Consider the following 18,405-nt stretch of genomic DNA (forward strand, 5'->3'; position numbering starts at 1 on the left):
TCAGTGTGAGGTTAGGAAACTGTAAGTGTAGTTATTCTGAAGAGGTTCAGTGTGAGGTTAGGAAACTGTAAGTGTAGTTATTCTGAACAGGTTCAGTGTAAGGTTAGGAAACTGTAAGTGTAGTTATTCTGAAGAGGTTCAGTGTGCGGTTAGGAAACTGTAAGTGTAGTTATTCTGAAGAGGTTCAGTATAAGGTTAGGAAACTGTAAGTCTAGTTATTCTGAACAGGTTCAGTGTAAGGTTAGGAAACTGTAAGTGTAGTTATTCTGAAGAGGTTCAGTGTAAGGTTAGGAAACTGTAAGTGTAGTTCTTCTGAAGAGTTTCAGTGTAAGGTTAGGAAACTGTAAGTGTAGTTATTCTGAAGAGGTTCAGTGTGAGGTTAGGAAACTGTAAGTCTAGTTATTCTGAAGAGGTTCAGTGTGTGGTTAGGAAACTGTAAGTGTAGTTATTCTGAAGACGTTCAGTGTGAGGTTAGGAAACTGTAAGTGTAGTTATTCTGAAGAGGTTCAGTGTGAGGTTAGGAAACTGTAAGTGTAGTTATTCTGAACAGGTTCAGTGTAAGGTTAGGAAACTGTAAGTGTAGTTATTCTGAAGAGGTTCAGTGTGTGGTTAGGAAACTGTAAGTGTAGTTATTCTGAAGAGGTTCAGTATAAGGTTAGGAAACTGTAAGTCTAGTTATTCTGAACAGGTTCAGTGTAAGGTTAGGAAACTGTAAGTGTAGTTATTCTGAAGAGGTTCAGTGTAAGGTTAGGAAACTGTAAGTGTAGTTATTCTGAAGAGTTTCAGTGTAAGGTTAGGAAACTGTAAGTGTAGTTATTCTGAAGAGGTTCAGTGTGAGGTTAGGAAACTGTCAGTGTAGTTATTCTGAAGAGGTTCAGTGTGAGGTTAGGAAACTGTAAGTCTAGTTATTCTGAAGAGGTTCAGTGTGAGGTTAGGAAACTGTAAGTGTAGTTATTCTGAAGAGGTTCAGTGTGTGGTTAGGAAACTGTAAGTGTAGTTATTCTGAAGAGGTTCAGTGTGAGGTTAGGAAACTGTCAGTGTAGTTATTCTGAAGAGGTTCAGTGTGAGGTTAGGAAACTGTAAGTCTAGTTATTCTGAAGAGGTTCAGTGTGAGGTTAGGAAACTGTAAGTGTAGTTATTCTGAAGAGGTTCAGTGTGAGGTTGGGAAACTGTAAGTGTAGTTATTCTGAAGAGGTTCCGTGTGAGGTTGGGAAACTGTAAGTGTAGTTATTCTGAAGAGGTTCAGTGTGTGGTTGGGAAACTGTAAGTGTAGTTATTCTGAAAAGGTTCCGTATCAGGTTAGGAAACTGTAAGTGTAGTTATTCTGAAGAGGTTCAGTGTGAGGTTAGGAAACTGTAAGTGTAGTTATTCTGAAGAGGTTCAGTGTGTGGTTAGGAAACTGTAAGTGTAGTTATTCTGAACAGGTTCAGTGTAAGGTTAGGAAACTGTAAGTGTAGTTATTCTGAAGAGGTTCAGTGTGTGGTTAGGAAACTGGAAGTGTAGTTATTCTGAAGAGGTTCAGTATAAGGTTAGGAAACTGTAAGTGTAGTTATTCTGAAGAGGTTCAGTGTGTGGTTAGGAAACTGTAAGTGTAGTTATTCTGAAGAGGTTCAGTGTGTGGTTAGGAAACTGTAAGTGTAGTTATTCTGAAGAGGTTCAGTGTGTGGTTAGGAAACTGTAAGTGTAGTTATTCTGAAGAGGTTCAGTGTGTGGTTAGGAAACTGTAAGTGTAGTTATTCTGAAAAGGTTCAGTGTGTGGTTAGGAATCTGTAAGTTAACATCTCACACTGAAGAATGCCTGCAGAGTCTCATCGACAGGTTTGCGTCTGCCTGCAATGAATTTGGCCTAACCATCAGCCTCAAGAAAACGAACATCATGGGGCAGGATGTCAGAAATGCTCCATCCATCAATATTGGCGACCACGCTCTGGAAGTGGTTCAAGAGTTCACCTACCTAGGCTCAACTATCACCAGTAACCTGTCTCTAGATGCAGAAATCAACAAGCGCATGGGTAAGGCTTCCACTGCTATGTTCAGACTGGCCAAGAGAGTGTGGGAAAATGGCGCACTGACACGGAACACAAAAGTCCGAGTGTATCAGGCCTGTGTCCTCAGTACCTTGCTCTACGGCAGCGAGGCCTGGACAACGTATGCCAGCCAAGAGCGACGTCTCAATTCATTCCATCTTCGCTGCCTTCGGAGAATACTTGGCATCAGGTGGCAGGACTATATCTCCAACACAGAAGTCCTTGAAGCGGCCAACATCCCCAGCTTATACACACTACTGAGTCAGCGGCGCTTGAGATGGCTTGGCCATGTGAGCCGCATGGAAGATGGCAGGATCCCCAAAGACACATTGTACAGCGAGCTCGCCACTGGTATCAGACCCACCGGCCGTCCATGTCTCCGTTATAAAGACGTCTGCAAACGCGACATGAAATCGTGTGACATTGATCACAAGTCGTGGGAGTCAGTTGCCAGCATTCGCCAGAGCTGGCGGGCAGCCATAAAGACAGGGCTAAATTGTGGCGAGTCGAAGAGACTTAGTAGTTGGCAGGAAAAAAGACAGAGGCGCAAGGGGAGAGCCAACTGTGCAACAGCCCCAACAAACAAATTTCTCTGCAGCACCTGTGGAAGAGCCTGTCACTCCAGAATTGGCCTTTATAGCCACTCCAGGCGCTGCTTCACAAACCACTGACCACCTCCAGGCGCGTATCCATTGTCTCTCGAGATAAGGAGGCCCAAAGAAAGTTATTCTGAAGAGGTTCAGTGTGTGGTTAGGAAACTGTAAGTGTAGTTATTCTGAAAAGGTTCAGTGTGTGGTTAGGAATCTGTAAGTGTAGTTATTCTGAAGAGGTTCAGTGTGAGGTTAGGAAACTGTAAGTGTAGTTATTCTGAAGAGGTTCAGTGTGTGGTTAGGAAACTGTAAGTGTAGTTATTCTGAAGAGTTTCAGTATAAGGTTAGGAAACTGTAAGTGCAGTTATTCTGAAGAGGTTCAGTGTAAGGTTAGGAAACTGTAAGTGTAGTTATTCTGAAGAGGTTCAGTGTGTGGTTAGGAAACTGTAAGTGTAGTTATTCTGAAGAGGTTCAGTATAAGGTTAGGAAACTGTAAGTGTAGTTATTCTGAAGAGGTTCAGTGTAAGGTTAGGAAACTGTAAGTGTAGTTCTTCTGAAGAGTTTCAGTGTAAGGTTAGGAAACTGTAAGTGTAGTTATTCTGAAGAGGTTCAGTGTGAGGTTAGGAAACTGTAAGTCTAGTTATTCTGAAGAGGTTCAGTGTGTGGTTAGGAAACTGTAAGTGTAGTTATTCTGAAGACGTTCAGTGTGAGGTTAGGAAACTGTAAGTGTAGTTATTCTGAAGAGGTTCAGTGTGAGGTTAGGAAACTGTAAGTGTAGTTATTCTGAACAGGTTCAGTGTAAGGTTAGGAAACTGTAAGTGTAGTTATTCTGAAGAGGTTCAGTGTGTGGTTAGGAAACTGTAAGTGTAGTTATTCTGAAGAGGTTCAGTATAAGGTTAGGAAACTGTAAGTCTAGTTATTCTGAACAGGTTCAGTGTAAGGTTAGGAAACTGTAAGTGTAGTTATTCTGAAGAGGTTCAGTGTAAGGTTAGGAAACTGTAAGTGTAGTTATTCTGAAGAGTTTCAGTGTAAGGTTAGGAAACTGTAAGTGTAGTTATTCTGAAGAGGTTCAGTGTGAGGTTAGGAAACTGTCAGTGTAGTTATTCTGAAGAGGTTCAGTGTGAGGTTAGGAAACTGTAAGTCTAGTTATTCTGAAGAGGTTCAGTGTGAGGTTAGGAAACTGTAAGTGTAGTTATTCTGAAGAGGTTCAGTGTGTGGTTAGGAAACTGTAAGTGTAGTTATTCTGAAGAGGTTCAGTGTGAGGTTAGGAAACTGTCAGTGTAGTTATTCTGAAGAGGTTCAGTGTGAGGTTAGGAAACTGTAAGTCTAGTTATTCTGAAGAGGTTCAGTGTGAGGTTAGGAAACTGTAAGTGTAGTTATTCTGAAGAGGTTCAGTGTGAGGTTGGGAAACTGTAAGTGTAGTTATTCTGAAGAGGTTCAGTGTGAGGTTGGGAAACTGTAAGTGTAGTTATTCTGAAGAGGTTCAGTGTGTGGTTGGGAAACTGTAAGTGTAGTTATTCTGAAAAGGTTCCGTATCAGGTTAGGAAACTGTAAGTGTAGTTATTCTGAAGAGGTTCAGTGTGAGGTTAGGAAACTGTAAGTGTAGTTATTCTGAAGAGGTTCAGTGTGTGGTTAGGAAACTGTAAGTGTAGTTATTCTGAACAGGTTCAGTGTAAGGTTAGGAAACTGTAAGTGTAGTTATTCTGAAGAGCTTCAGTGTGTGGTTAGGAAACTGGAAGTGTAGTTATTCTGAAGAGGTTCAGTATAAGGTTAGGAAACTGTAAGTGTAGTTATTCTGAAGAGGTTCAGTGTGTGGTTAGGAAACTGTAAGTGTAGTTATTCTGAAGAGGTTCAGTGTGTGGTTAGGAAACTGTAAGTGTAGTTATTCTGAAGAGGTTCAGTGTGTGGTTAGGAAACTGTAAGTGTAGTTATTCTGAAAAGGTTCAGTGTGTGGTTAGGAATCTGTAAGTTAACATCTCACACTGAAGAATGCCTGCAGAGTCTCATCGACAGGTTTGCGTCTGCCTGCAATGAATTTGGCCTAACCATCAGCCTCAAGAAAACGAACATCATGGGGCAGGATGTCAGAAATGCTCCATCCATCAATATTGGCGACCACGCTCTGGAAGTGGTTCAAGAGTTCACCTACCTAGGCTCAACTATCACCAGTAACCTGTCTCTAGATGCAGAAATCAACAAGCGCATGGGTAAGGCTTCCACTGCTATGTTCAGACTGGCCAAGAGAGTGTGGGAAAATGGCGCACTGACACGGAACACAAAAGTCCGAGTGTATCAGGCCTGTGTCCTCAGTACCTTGCTCTACGGCAGCGAGGCCTGGACAACGTATGCCAGCCAAGAGCGACGTCTCAATTCATTCCATCTTCGCTGCCTTCGGAGAATACTTGGCATCAGGTGGCAGGACTATATCTCCAACACAGAAGTCCTTGAAGCGGCCAACATCCCCAGCTTATACACACTACTGAGTCAGCGGCGCTTGAGATGGCTTGGCCATGTGAGCCGCATGGAAGATGGCAGGATCCCCAAAGACACATTGTACAGCGAGCTCGCCACTGGTATCAGACCCACCGGCCGTCCATGTCTCCGTTATAAAGACGTCTGCAAACGCGACATGAAATCGTGTGACATTGATCACAAGTCGTGGGAGTCAGTTGCCAGCATTCGCCAGAGCTGGCGGGCAGCCATAAAGACAGGGCTAAATTGTGGCGAGTCGAAGAGACTTAGTAGTTGGCAGGAAAAAAGACAGAGGCGCAAGGGGAGAGCCAACTGTGCAACAGCCCCAACAAACAAATTTCTCTGCAGCACCTGTGGAAGAGCCTGTCACTCCAGAATTGGCCTTTATAGCCACTCCAGGCGCTGCTTCACAAACCACTGACCACCTCCAGGCGCGTATCCATTGTCTCTCGAGATAAGGAGGCCCAAAGAAAGTTATTCTGAAGAGGTTCAGTGTGTGGTTAGGAAACTGTAAGTGTAGTTATTCTGAAAAGGTTCAGTGTGTGGTTAGGAATCTGTAAGTGTAGTTATTCTGAAGAGGTTCAGTGTGAGGTTAGGAAACTGTAAGTGTAGTTATTCTGAAGAGGTTCAGTGTGTGGTTAGGAAACTGTAAGTGTAGTTATTCTGAAGAGTTTCAGTATAAGGTTAGGAAACTGTAAGTGCATTTATTCTGAAGAGGTTCAGTGTAAGGTTAGGAAACTGTAAGTGTAGTTATTCTGAAGAGGTTCAGTGTGTGGTTAGGAAACTGTAAGTGTAGTTATTCTGAAGAGGTTCAGTATAAGGTTAGGAAACTGTAAGTGTAGTTATTCTGAAGAGGTTCAGTGTAAGGTTAGGAAACTGTAAGTGTAGTTATTCTGAAGAGGTTCAGTGTGTGGTTAGGAAACTGTAAGTGTAGTTATTCTGAAGAGGTTCAGTATAAGGTTAGGAAACTGTAAGTGTAGTTATTCTGAAGAGGTTCAGTGTAAGGTTAGGAAACTGTAAGTGTAGTTATTCTGAAGAGGTTCAGTGTGTGGTTAGGAATCTGTAAGTGTAGTTATTCTGAAAAGGTTCAGTGTGTGGTTAGGAAACTGTAAGTGTAGTTATTCTGAAGAGGTTCAGTGTGAGGTTAGGAAACTGTAAGTGTAGTTATTCTGAAGAGGTTCAGTGTGAGGTTGGGAAACTGTAAGTGTAGTTATTCTGAAGAGGTTCAGTGTGTGGTTCGGAAACTGTAAGTGTAGTTATTCTGAAGAGGTTCAGTGTGAGGTTAGGAAACTGTAAGTGTAGTTATTCTGAAGAGGTTCAGTGTGTGGTTCGGAAACTGTAAGTGTAGTTATTCTGAAGAGGTTCAGTGTGAGGTTAGGAATCTGTAAGTGTAGTTATTCTGAAGAGGTTCAGTGTGAGGTTAGGAAACTGTAAGTGTAGTTATTCTGAAGAGGTTCAGTGTGAGGTTGGGAAACTGTAAGTGTAGTTATTCTGAAGAGGTTCAGTGTGTGGTTAGGAAACTGTAAGTGTAGTTATTCTGAAGAGGTTCAGTGTGTGGTTAGGAAACTGTAAGTGTAGTTATTCTGAAGAGGTTCAGTGTGTGGTTAGGAAACTGTAAGTGTAGTTATTCTGAAGAGGTTCAGTGTGTGGTTAGGAAACTGTAAGTGTAGTTATTCTGAAGAGGTTCAGTGTAAGGTTCGGAAACTGTAAGTGTAGTTATTCTGAAGAGGTTCAGTGTGTGGTTAGGAAACTTTAAGTCTAGTTATTCTGAAGAGGTTCAGTGTGAGGTTGGGAAACTGTAAGTGTAGTTATTCTGAAGAGGTTCAGTGTGAGGTTGGGAAACTGTAAGTGTAGTTATTCTGAAGAGGTTCAGTGTGTGGTTAGGAAACTGTAAGTGTAGTTATTCTGAAGAGGTTCAGTGTGTGGTTAGGAAACTGTAAGTGTAGTTATTCTGAAGAGGTTCAGTGTGTGGTTCGGAAACTGTAAGTGTAGTTATTCTGAAGAGGTTCAGTGTGTGGTTAGGAAACTTTAAGTCTAGTTATTCTGAAGAGGTTCAGTGTGAGGTTGGGAAACTGTAAGTGTAGTTATTCTGAAGAGGTTCAGTGTGTGGTTAGGAAACTGTAAGTCTAGTTATTCTGAAGAGGTTCAGTGTGAGGTTGGGAAACTGTAAGTGTAGTTATTCTGAAGAGGTTCAGTGTAAGGTTAGGAAACTGTAAGTGTAGTTCTTCTGAAGAGGTTCAGTGTGTGGTTAGGAATCTGTAAGTGTAGTTATTCTGAAGAGGTTCAGTGTGAGGTTAGGAAACTGTAAGTGTAGTTATTCTGAAGAGGTTCAGTGTAAGGTTAGGAAACTGTAAGTGTAGTTCTTCTGAAGAGGTTCAGTGTGTGGTTCGGAATCTGTAAGTGTAGTTATTCTGAAGAGGTTCAGTGTGTGGTTAGGAAACTGTAAGTGTAGTTATTCTGAAGAGGTTCAGTATAAGGTTCGGAAACTGTAAGTGTAGTTATTCTGAAGAGGTTCAGTGTAAGGTTAGGAAACTGTAAGTGTAGTTATTCTGAAGAGGTTGAGTGTGTGGTTAGGAATCTGTAAGTGTAGTTATTCTGAAAAGGTTCAGTGTGTGGTTAGGAAACTGTAAGTGTAGTTATTCTGAAGAGGTTCAGTGTGAGGTTAAGAAACTGTAAGTGTAGTTATTCTGAAGAGGTTCAGTGTGAGGTTGGGAAACTGTAAGTGTAGTTATTCTGAAGAGGTTCAGTGTGTGGTTCGGAAACTGTAAGTGTAGTTATTCTGAAGAGGTTCAGTGTGAGGTTAGGAAACTGTAAGTGTAGTTATTCTGAAGAGGTTCAGTGTGAGGTTGGGAAACTGTAAGTGTAGTTATTCTGAAGAGGTTCAGTGTGAGGTTGGGAAACTGTAAGTGTAGTTATTCTGAAGAGGTTCAGTGTGTGGTTAGGAAACTGTAAGTGTAGTTATTCTGAAGAGGTTCAGTGTGTGGTTAGGAAACTGTAAGTGTAGTTATTCTGAAGAGGTTCAGTGTGTGGTTAGGAAACTGTAAGTGTAGTTATTCTGAAGAGGTTCAGTGTGTGGTTAGGAAACTGTAAGTGTAGTTATTCTGAAGAGGTTCAGTGTAAGGTTCGGAAACTGTAAGTGTAGTTATTCTGAAGAGGTTCAGTGTGTGGTTAGGAAACTTTAAGTCTAGTTATTCTGAAGAGGTTCAGTGTGAGGTTGGGAAACTGTAAGTGTAGTTATTCTGAAGAGGTTCAGTGTGAGGTTGGGAAACTGTAAGTGTAGTTATTCTGAAGAGGTTCAGTGTGTGGTTAGGAAACTGTAAGTGTAGTTATTCTGAAGAGGTTCAGTGTGTGGTTAGGAAACTGTAAGTGTAGTTATTCTGAAGAGGTTCAGTGTGTGGTTCAGAAACTGTAAGTGTAGTTATTCTGAAGAGGTTCAGTGTGTGGTTAGGAAACTTTAAGTCTAGTTATTCTGAAGAGGTTCAGTGTGAGGTTGGGAAACTGTAAGTGTAGTTATTCTGAAGAGGTTCAGTGTGTGGTTAGGAAACTGTAAGTGTAGTTATTCTGAAGAGGTTCAGTGTGAGGTTGGGAAACTGTAAGTGTAGTTATTCTGAAGAGGTTCAGTGTAAGGTTAGGAAACTGTAAGTGTAGTTCTTCTGAAGAGGTTCAGTGTGTGGTTAGGAATCTGTAAGTGTAGTTATTCTGAAGAGGTTCAGTGTGAGGTTGGGAAACTGTAAGTCTAGTTATTCTGAAAAGGTTCAGTGTGTGGTTAGGAATCTGTAAGTTAACATCTCACACTGAAGAATGCCTGCAGAGTCTCATCGACAGGTTTGCGTCTGCCTGCAATGAATTTGGCCTAACCATCAGCCTCAAGAAAACGAACATCATGGGGCAGGATGTCAGAAATGCTCCATCCATCAATATTGGCGACCACGCTCTGGAAGTGGTTCAAGAGTTCACCTACCTAGGCTCAACTATCACCAGTAACCTGTCTCTAGATGCAGAAATCAACAAGCGCATGGGTAAGGCTTCCACTGCTATGTTCAGACTGGCCAAGAGAGTGTGGGAAAATGGCGCACTGACACGGAACACAAAAGTCCGAGTGTATCAGGCCTGTGTCCTCAGTACCTTGCTCTACGGCAGCGAGGCCTGGACAACGTATGCCAGCCAAGAGCGACGTCTCAATTCATTCCATCTTCGCTGCCTTCGGAGAATACTTGGCATCAGGTGGCAGGACTATATCTCCAACACAGAAGTCCTTGAAGCGGCCAACATCCCCAGCTTATACACACTACTGAGTCAGCGGCGCTTGAGATGGCTTGGCCATGTGAGCCGCATGGAAGATGGCAGGATCCCCAAAGACACATTGTACAGCGAGCTCGCCACTGGTATCAGACCCACCGGCCGTCCATGTCTCCGTTATAAAGACGTCTGCAAACGCGACATGAAATCGTGTGACATTGATCACAAGTCGTGGGAGTCAGTTGCCAGCATTCGCCAGAGCTGGCGGGCAGCCATAAAGACAGGGCTAAATTGTGGCGAGTCGAAGAGACTTAGTAGTTGGCAGGAAAAAAGACAGAGGCGCAAGGGGAGAGCCAACTGTGCAACAGCCCCAACAAACAAATTTCTCTGCAGCACCTGTGGAAGAGCCTGTCACTCCAGAATTGGCCTTTATAGCCACTCCAGGCGCTGCTTCACAAACCACTGACCACCTCCAGGCGCGTATCCATTGTCTCTCGAGATAAGGAGGCCCAAAGAAAGTTATTCTGAAGAGGTTCAGTGTGTGGTTAGGAAACTGTAAGTGTAGTTATTCTGAAAAGGTTCAGTGTGTGGTTAGGAATCTGTAAGTGTAGTTATTCTGAAGAGGTTCAGTATAAGGTTAGGAAACTGTAAGTGTAGTTATTCTGAAGAGGTTCAGTGTGTGGTTCGGAAACTGTAAGTGTAGTTATTCTGAAGAGGTTCAGTGTGAGGTTAGGAATCTGTAAGTGTAGTTATTCTGAAGAGGTTCAGTGTGAGGTTAGGAAACTGTAAGTGTAGTTATTCTGAAGAGGTTCAGTGTGAGGTTGGGAAACTGTAAGTGTAGTTATTCTGAAGAGGTTCAGTGTGTGGTTAGGAAACTGTAAGTGTAGTTATTCTGAAGAGGTTCAGTGTGTGGTTAGGAAACTGTAAGTGTAGTTATTCTGAAGAGGTTCAGTGTGTGGTTAGGAAACTGTAAGTGTAGTTATTCTGAAGAGGTTCAGTGTGTGGTTAGGAAACTGTAAGTGTAGTTATTCTGAAGAGGTTCAGTGTAAGGTTCGGAAACTGTAAGTGTAGTTATTCTGAAGAGGTTCAGTGTGTGGTTAGGAAACTTTAAGTCTAGTTATTCTGAAGAGGTTCAGTGTGAGGTTGGGAAACTGTAAGTGTAGTTATTCTGAAGAGGTTCAGTGTGAGGTTGGGAAACTGTAAGTGTAGTTATTCTGAAGAGGTTCAGTGTGTGGTTAGGAAACTGTAAGTGTAGTTATTCTGAAGAGGTTCAGTGTGTGGTTAGGAAACTGTAAGTGTAGTTATTCTGAAGAGGTTCAGTGTGTGGTTCGGAAACTGTAAGTGTAGTTATTCTGAAGAGGTTCAGTGTGTGGTTAGGAAACTTTAAGTCTAGTTATTCTGAAGAGGTTCAGTGTGAGGTTGGGAAACTGTAAGTGTAGTTATTCTGAAGAGGTTCAGTGTGTGGTTAGGAAACTGTAAGTCTAGTTATTCTGAAGAGGTTCAGTGTGAGGTTGGGAAACTGTAAGTGTAGTTATTCTGAAGAGGTTCAGTGTAAGGTTAGGAAACTGTAAGTGTAGTTCTTCTGAAGAGGTTCAGTGTGTGGTTAGGAATCTGTAAGTGTAGTTATTCTGAAGAGGTTCAGTGTGAGGTTAGGAAACTGTAAGTGTAGTTATTCTGAAGAGGTTCAGTGTAAGGTTAGGAAACTGTAAGTGTAGTTCTTCTGAAGAGGTTCAGTGTGTGGTTCGGAATCTGTAAGTGTAGTTATTCTGAAGAGGTTCAGTGTGTGGTTAGGAAACTGTAAGTGTAGTTATTCTGAAGAGGTTCAGTATAAGGTTCGGAAACTGTAAGTGTAGTTATTCTGAAGAGGTTCAGTGTAAGGTTAGGAAACTGTAAGTGTAGTTATTCTGAAGAGGTTGAGTGTGTGGTTAGGAATCTGTAAGTGTAGTTATTCTGAAAAGGTTCAGTGTGTGGTTAGGAAACTGTAAGTGTAGTTATTCTGAAGAGGTTCAGTGTGAGGTTAAGAAACTGTAAGTGTAGTTATTCTGAAGAGGTTCAGTGTGAGGTTGGGAAACTGTAAGTGTAGTTATTCTGAAGAGGTTCAGTGTGTGGTTCGGAAACTGTAAGTGTAGTTATTCTGAAGAGGTTCAGTGTGAGGTTAGGAAACTGTAAGTGTAGTTATTCTGAAGAGGTTCAGTGTGAGGTTGGGAAACTGTAAGTGTAGTTATTCTGAAGAGGTTCAGTGTGAGGTTGGGAAACTGTAAGTGTAGTTATTCTGAAGAGGTTCAGTGTGTGGTTAGGAAACTGTAAGTGTAGTTATTCTGAAGAGGTTCAGTGTGTGGTTAGGAAACTGTAAGTGTAGTTATTCTGAAGAGGTTCAGTGTGTGGTTAGGAAACTGTAAGTGTAGTTATTCTGAAGAGGTTCAGTGTGTGGTTAGGAAACTGTAAGTGTAGTTATTCTGAAGAGGTTCAGTGTAAGGTTCGGAAACTGTAAGTGTAGTTATTCTGAAGAGGTTCAGTGTGTGGTTAGGAAACTTTAAGTCTAGTTATTCTGAAGAGGTTCAGTGTGAGGTTGGGAAACTGTAAGTGTAGTTATTCTGAAGAGGTTCAGTGTGAGGTTGGGAAACTGTAAGTGTAGTTATTCTGAAGAGGTTCAGTGTGTGGTTAGAAAACTGTAAGTGTAGTTATTCTGAAGAGGTTCAGTGTGTGGTTAGGAAACTGTAAGTGTAGTTATTCTGAAGAGGTTCAGTGTGTGGTTCAGAAACTGTAAGTGTAGTTATTCTGAAGAGGTTCAGTGTGTGGTTAGGAAACTTTAAGTCTAGTTATTCTGAAGAGGTTCAGTGTGAGGTTGGGAAACTGTAAGTGTAGTTATTCTGAAGAGGTTCAGTGTGTGGTTAGGAAACTGTAAGTGTAGTTATTCTGAAGAGGTTCAGTGTGAGGTTGGGAAACTGTAAGTGTAGTTATTCTGAAGAGGTTCAGTGTAAGGTTAGGAAACTGTAAGTGTAGTTCTTCTGAAGAGGTTCAGTGTGTGGTTAGGAATCTGTAAGTGTAGTTATTCTGAAGAGGTTCAGTGTGAGGTTGGGAAACTGTAAGTCTAGTTATTCTGAAGAGGTTCAGTGTGAGGTTGGGAAACTGTAAGTGTAGTTATTCTGAAGAGGTTCAGTGTAAGGTTAGGAAACTGTAAGTGTAGTTCTTCTGAAGAGGTTCAGTGTGTGGTTAGGAATCTGTAAGTGTAGTTATTCTGAAGAGGTTCAGTGTGAGGTTGGGAAACTGTAAGTGTAGTTATTCTGAAGAGGTTCAGTGTAAGGTTAGGAAACTGTAAGTGTAGTTATTCTGAAGAGGTTCAGTGTGTGGTTCGGAAACTGTAAATCTAGTTATTCTGAAGAGGTTCAGTGTGAGGTTGGGAAACTGTAAGTGTAGTTATTCTGAAGAGGTTCAGTGTAAGGTTCGGAAACTGTAAGTGTAGTTCTTCTGAAGAGGTTCAGTGTGAGGTTAGGAAACTGTAAGTGTAGTTATTCTGAAGAGGTTCAGTGTGTGGTGAGGAAACTGTAAGTGTAGTTATTCTGAAGAGGTTCAGTGTAAGGTTCGGAAACTGTAAGTGTAGTTCTTCTGAAGAGGTTCAGTGTGTGGTTCGGAAACTGTAAGTGTAGTTATTCTGAAGAGGTTCAGTGTGTGGTTAGGAAACTGTAAGTGTAGTTATTCTGAAGAGGTTCAGTGTCAGGTTCGGAAACTGTAAGTGTAGTTATTCTGAAGAGGTTCAGTGTAAGGTTCGGAAACTGTAAGTGTAGTTATTCTGAAGAGGTTCAATGTGTGGTTAGGAAACTGTAAGTGTAGTTATTCTGAAGAGGTTCAGTGTGTGGTTAGGAAACTGTAAGTGTAGTTATTCTGAAGAGGTTCAGTGTCAGGTTCGGAAACTGTAAGTGTAGTTATTCTGAAGAGGTTCAGTGTGTGGTTCGGAAACTGTAAGTGTAGTTATTCTGAAGAGGTTCAGTGTGTGGTTAGGAAACTGTAAGTGTAGTTATTCTGAAGAGGTTCAGTATAAGGTTAGGAAACTGTAAGTGTAGTTATTCTGAAGAGGTTCAGTGTAAGGTTAGGAAACTGTAAGTGTAGTTATTCTGAAGAGGTTGAGTGTGTGGTTAGGAATCTGTAAGTGTAGTTATTCTGAAAAGGTTCAGTGTGTGGTTAGGAAACTGTAAGTGTAGTTATTCTGAAGAGGTTCAGTGTGAGGTTAAGAAACTGTAAGTGTAGTTATTCTGAAGAGGTTCAGTGTGAGGTTGGGAAACTGTAAGTGTAGTTATTCTGAAGAGGTTCAGTGTGTGGTTCGGAAACTGTAAGTGTAGTTATTCTGAAGAGGTTCAGTGTGAGGTTAGGAAACTGTAAGTGTAGTTATTCTGAAGAGGTTCAGTGTGAGGTTGGGAAACTGTAAGTGTAGTTATTCTGAAGAGGTTCAGTGTGAGGTTGGGAAACTGTAAGTGTAGTTATTCTGAAGAGGTTCAGTGTGTGGTTAGGAAACTGTAAGTGTAGTTATTCTGAAGAGGTTCAGTGTGTGGTTAGGAAACTGTAAGTGTAGTTATTCTGAAGAGGTTCAGTGTGTGGTTAGGAAACTGTAAGTGTAGTTATTCTGAAGAGGTTCAGTGTGTGGTTAGGAAACTGTAAGTGTAGTTATTCTGAAGAGGTTCAGTGTAAGGTTCGGAAACTGTAAGTGTAGTTATTCTGAAGAGGTTCAGTGTGTGGTTAGGAAACTTTAAGTCTAGTTATTCTGAAGAGGTTCAGTGTGAGGTTGGGAAACTGTAAGTGTAGTTATTCTGAAGAGGTTCAGTGTGAGGTTGGGAAACTGTAAGTGTAGTTATTCTGAAGAGGTTCAGTGTGTGGTTAGGAAACTGTAAGTGTAGTTATTCTGAAGAGGTTCAGTGTGTGGTTAGGAAACTGTAAGTGTAGTTATTCTGAAGAGGTTCAGTGTGTGGTTCAGAAACTGTAAGTGTAGTTATTCTGAAGAGGTTCAGTGTGTGGTTAGGAAACTTTAAGTCTAGTTATTCTGAAGAGGTTCAGTGTGAGGTTGGGAAACTGTAAGTGTAGTTATTCTGAAGAGGTTCAGTGTGTGGTTAGGAAACTGTAAGTGTAGTTATTCTGAAGAGGTTCAGTGTGAGGTTGGGAAACTGTAAGTGTAGTTATTCTGAAGAGGTTCAGTGTAAGGTTAGGAAACTGTAAGTGTAGTTCTTCTGAAGAGGTTCAGTGTGTGGTTAGGAATCTGTAAGTGTAGTTATTCTGAAGAGGTTCAGTGTGAGGTTGGGAAACTGTAAGTCTAGTTATTCTGAAGAGGTTCAGTGTGAGGTTGGGAAACTGTAAGTGTAGTTATTCTGAAGAGGTTCAGTGTAAGGTTAGGAAACTGTAAGTGTAGTTCTTCTGAAGAGGTTCAGTGTGTGGTTAGGAATCTGTAAGTGTAGTTATTCTGAAGAGGTTCAGTGTGAGGTTGGGAAACTGTAAGTGTAGTTATTCTGAAGAGGTTCAGTGTAAGGTTAGGAAACTGTAAGTGTAGTTATTCTGAAGAGGTTCAGTGTGTGGTTCGGAAACTGTAAATCTAGTTATTCTGAAGAGGTTCAGTGTGAGGTTGGGAAACTGTAAGTGTAGTTATTCTGAAGAGGTTCAGTGTAAGGTTCGGAAACTGTAAGTGTAGTTCTTCTGAAGAGGTTCAGTGTGAGGTTAGGAAACTGTAAGTGTAGTTATTCTGAAGAGGTTCAGTGTGTGGTGAGGAAACTGTAAGTGTAGTTATTCTGAAGAGGTTCAGTGTAAGGTTCGGAAACTGTAAGTGTAGTTCTTCTGAAGAGGTTCAGTGTGTGGTTCGGAAACTGTAAGTGTAGTTATTCTGAAGAGGTTCAGTGTGTGGTTAGGAAACTGTAAGTGTAGTTATTCTGAAGAGGTTCAGTGTCAGGTTCGGAAACTGTAAGTGTAGTTATTCTGAAGAGGTTCAGTGTAAGGTTCGGAAACTGTAAGTGTAGTTATTCTGAAGAGGTTCAGTGTGTGGTTAGGAAACTGTAAGTGTAGTTATTCTGAAGAGGTTCAGTGTGTGGTTAGGAAACTGTAAGTGTAGTTATTCTGAAGAGGTTCAGTGTCAGGTTCGGAAACTGTAAGTGTAGTTATTCTGAAGAGGTTCAGTGTGTGGTTCGGAAACTGTAAGTGTAGTTATTCTGAAGAGGTTCAGTGTGTGGTTAGGAAACTGTAAGTGTAGTTATTCTGAAGAGGTTCAGTGTCAGGTTCGGAAACTGTAAGTGTAGTTATTCTGAAGAGGTTCAGTGTGAGGTTAGGAAACTGTAAGTGTAGTTATTCTGAAGCGGTTCAATGTGTGGTGAGGAAACTGTAAGTGTAGTTATTCTGAAGAGGTTCAGTGTGAGGTTGGGAAACTGTAAGTGTAGTTATTCTGAAGAGGTTCAGTGTGAGGTTAGGAAACTGTAAGTGTAGTTATTCTGAAGAGGTTCAGTGTGAGGTTAGGAAACTGTAAGTGTAGTTATTCTGAAGAGGTTCAGTGTGAGGTTGGGAAACTGTAAGTGTAGTTATTCTGAAGAGGTTCAGTGTGAGGTTGGGAAACTGTAAGTGTAGTTATTCTGAAGAGGTTCAGTGTAAGGTTCGGAATCTGTAAGTGTAGTTATTCTGAAGAGGTTCAGTGTGTGGTTAGGAAACTGTAAGTGTAGTTATTCTGAAGAGGTTCAGTGTAAGGTTAGGAAACTGTAAGTGTAGTTATTCTGAAGAGGTTCAGTGTAAGGTTAGGAAACTGTAAGTGTTGTTATTCTGAAGAGGTTCAGTGTGAGGTTAGGAAACTGTAAGTGTAGTTATTCTGAAGAGGTTCAGTGTAAGGTTAGGAAACTGTGAGTGTAGTTATTCTGAAGAGGTTCAGTGTGAGGTTAGGAAACTGTAAGTGTAGTTATTCTGAAGAGGTTCAGTGTGTGGTTAGGAAACTGTAAGTGTAGTTATTCTGAAGAGGTTCAGTGTGAGGTTTGGAAACTGTAAGTGTAGTTATTCTGAACGGGTTCAGTGTGTGGTTAGGAAACTGTAAGTGTAGTTATTCTGAAGAGTTTCAGTATAAGGTTAGGAAACTGTAAGTGTAGTTATTCTGAAGAGGTTCAGTGTGTGGTTAGGAAACTGTAAGTGTAGTTATTCTGAAGAGTTTCAGTATAAGGTTAGGAAACTGTAAGTGTAGTTATTCTGAAGAGGTTCAGTGTGTGGTTAGGAAACTGTGAGTGTAGTTATTCTGAAGAGGTTCAGTGTGAGGTTAGGAAACTGTAAGTGTAGTTATTCTGAAGAGGTTCAGTGTGTGGTTAGGAAACTGTAAGTGTAGTTATTCTGAAGAGGTTCAGTGTGAGGTTCGGAAACTGTAAGTGTAGTTATTCTGAAGAGGTTCAGTGTAAGGTTCGGAATCTGTAAGTGTAGTTATTCTGAAGAGGTTCAGTGTAAGGTTCGGAAACTGTAAGTGTAGTTATTCTGAAGAGGTTCAGTTTGAGGTTAGGAAACTGTAAGTGTAGTTATTCTGAAGAGGTTCAGTGTAAGGTTAGGAAACTGTAAGTGTAGTTATTCTGAAGAGGTTCAGTATAAGGTTAGGAAACTGTAAGTGTAGTTATTCTGAAGAGGTTCAGTGTGAGGTTAGGAAACTGTAAGTGTAGTTATTCTGAACGGGTTCAGTGTGTGGTTAGGAAACTGTAAGTGTAGTTATTCTGAAGAGGTTCAGTGTAAGGTTCGGAAACTGTAAGTGTAGTTATTCTGAAGAGGTTCAGTGTAAGGTTCGGAAACTGTAAGTGTAGTTATTCTGAAGAGGTTCAGTGTGAGGTTAGGAAACTGTAAGTGTAGTTATTCTGAACGGGTTCAGTGTGTGGTTAGGAAACTGTAAGTGTAGTTATTCTGAACGGATTCAGTGTGAGGTTAGGAAACTGTAAGTGTAGTTATTCTGAACGGATTCAGTGTGAGATTAGGAAACTGTAAGTGTAGTTATTCTGAACGGATTCAGTGTGAGGTTAGGAAACTGTAAGTGTAGTTATTCTGAAGAGGTTCAGTGTGAGGTTAAAAAGCTCTAAATATGGACATGTTGAATGTCCGGTTACAAATCTATAATCATACAGTTATCCTGTAAAGTATAAGCTATGATTTTTGCCATGGAGACGACTCCAGATTGTGTCTATTTGTCGAAATTAGATTGGTGACATCGAAAGGAACCCAATCCCATGTAGTTCCACCTAAACAGCAGAATGATGCACCATGAACCACATGATATAATTTTCCTGCCTTACCGAGTGGTGACAGGAGTTATAGAAAGACGCAGTGGTGTATTGTAACTGAGTTTCACAGCCAGAGTGTCGGAGCAAAATGTTATTAAGTGGAGCCAAAGCCTTCATCAATTTTTCACAGAATTCTCCATTCCTGCCTTTCCATCGGCTCTGAATAGAGAGGGTAATGAGCCTGACAGGGGGGAATATCAGACTAGCAGTGATAACGGTATCATCAATAAACGTGAAAATGAATGCAGTGAGAAGTTGAAGTCTACAAATGTCGAACCACTCCGCCCTTAATGTAATGATGAAGTGTCAGGCACAATAGCACTGACAGATTCCATGTTTACTATATTTAAGACCCAGTGTGCTGAAAATGTTATAACAAGCAAACACATGTATCAGAAAAATGTTTTCAGTAATTAATCTGATAGACAGATAAATAAGTATAACCATCAATTTAACTGTACATTACTGCAATAACTCCTGATAATATTCCTGTTTTTTGGTGCAGATGTCAAGAGCAATCCTTCCCAACTGCAGGTATGTTGTCCAACAATGTTGCACTTGCAGACAGTATAAATATTAAACAAATAACTAATTGAGGAAAGGATCCGAGGAGAATTCACCAAATGATGATACTGGGTCACAGGGATTAGGAGGTTGACACGCTTTAACACAATGTATCGCTCATTCCTCAGAATTTCGAGGGCCCTTTCACTTGACCTCAGCATCTCTCGGCTGAGGTGGAGAATATTCAGCCAGGCTTCCAGTATATTACCTTTAGTTTGTGAACATTGCTGAAAAGTGCAGATTACTGTCGGTTAC

At 41.1% G+C, this 18,405-nt stretch overlaps 1 protein-coding gene across 1 annotated transcript in view; it reads left to right on the top strand.

Annotated features, from left to right (window-relative positions):
• The window catches only part of LOC137352877 (nectin-3-like protein), a 59,972-nt gene that overhangs the window by 35,959 nt on the left and 5,608 nt on the right, over positions 1-18,405 (top strand). The window contains exon 4 of the mRNA XM_068018728.1: positions 18,092-18,120. Within this exon, the coding sequence (XP_067874829.1) occupies positions 18,092-18,120 (29 nt within the window). The remainder of the gene's footprint in view (positions 1-18,091; positions 18,121-18,405) is intronic.

The sequence above is a fragment of the Heterodontus francisci genome, chromosome 39 (assembly GCF_036365525.1).
Source record: "Heterodontus francisci isolate sHetFra1 chromosome 39, sHetFra1.hap1, whole genome shotgun sequence".
NCBI lineage: Eukaryota > Metazoa > Chordata > Chondrichthyes > Heterodontiformes > Heterodontidae > Heterodontus > Heterodontus francisci.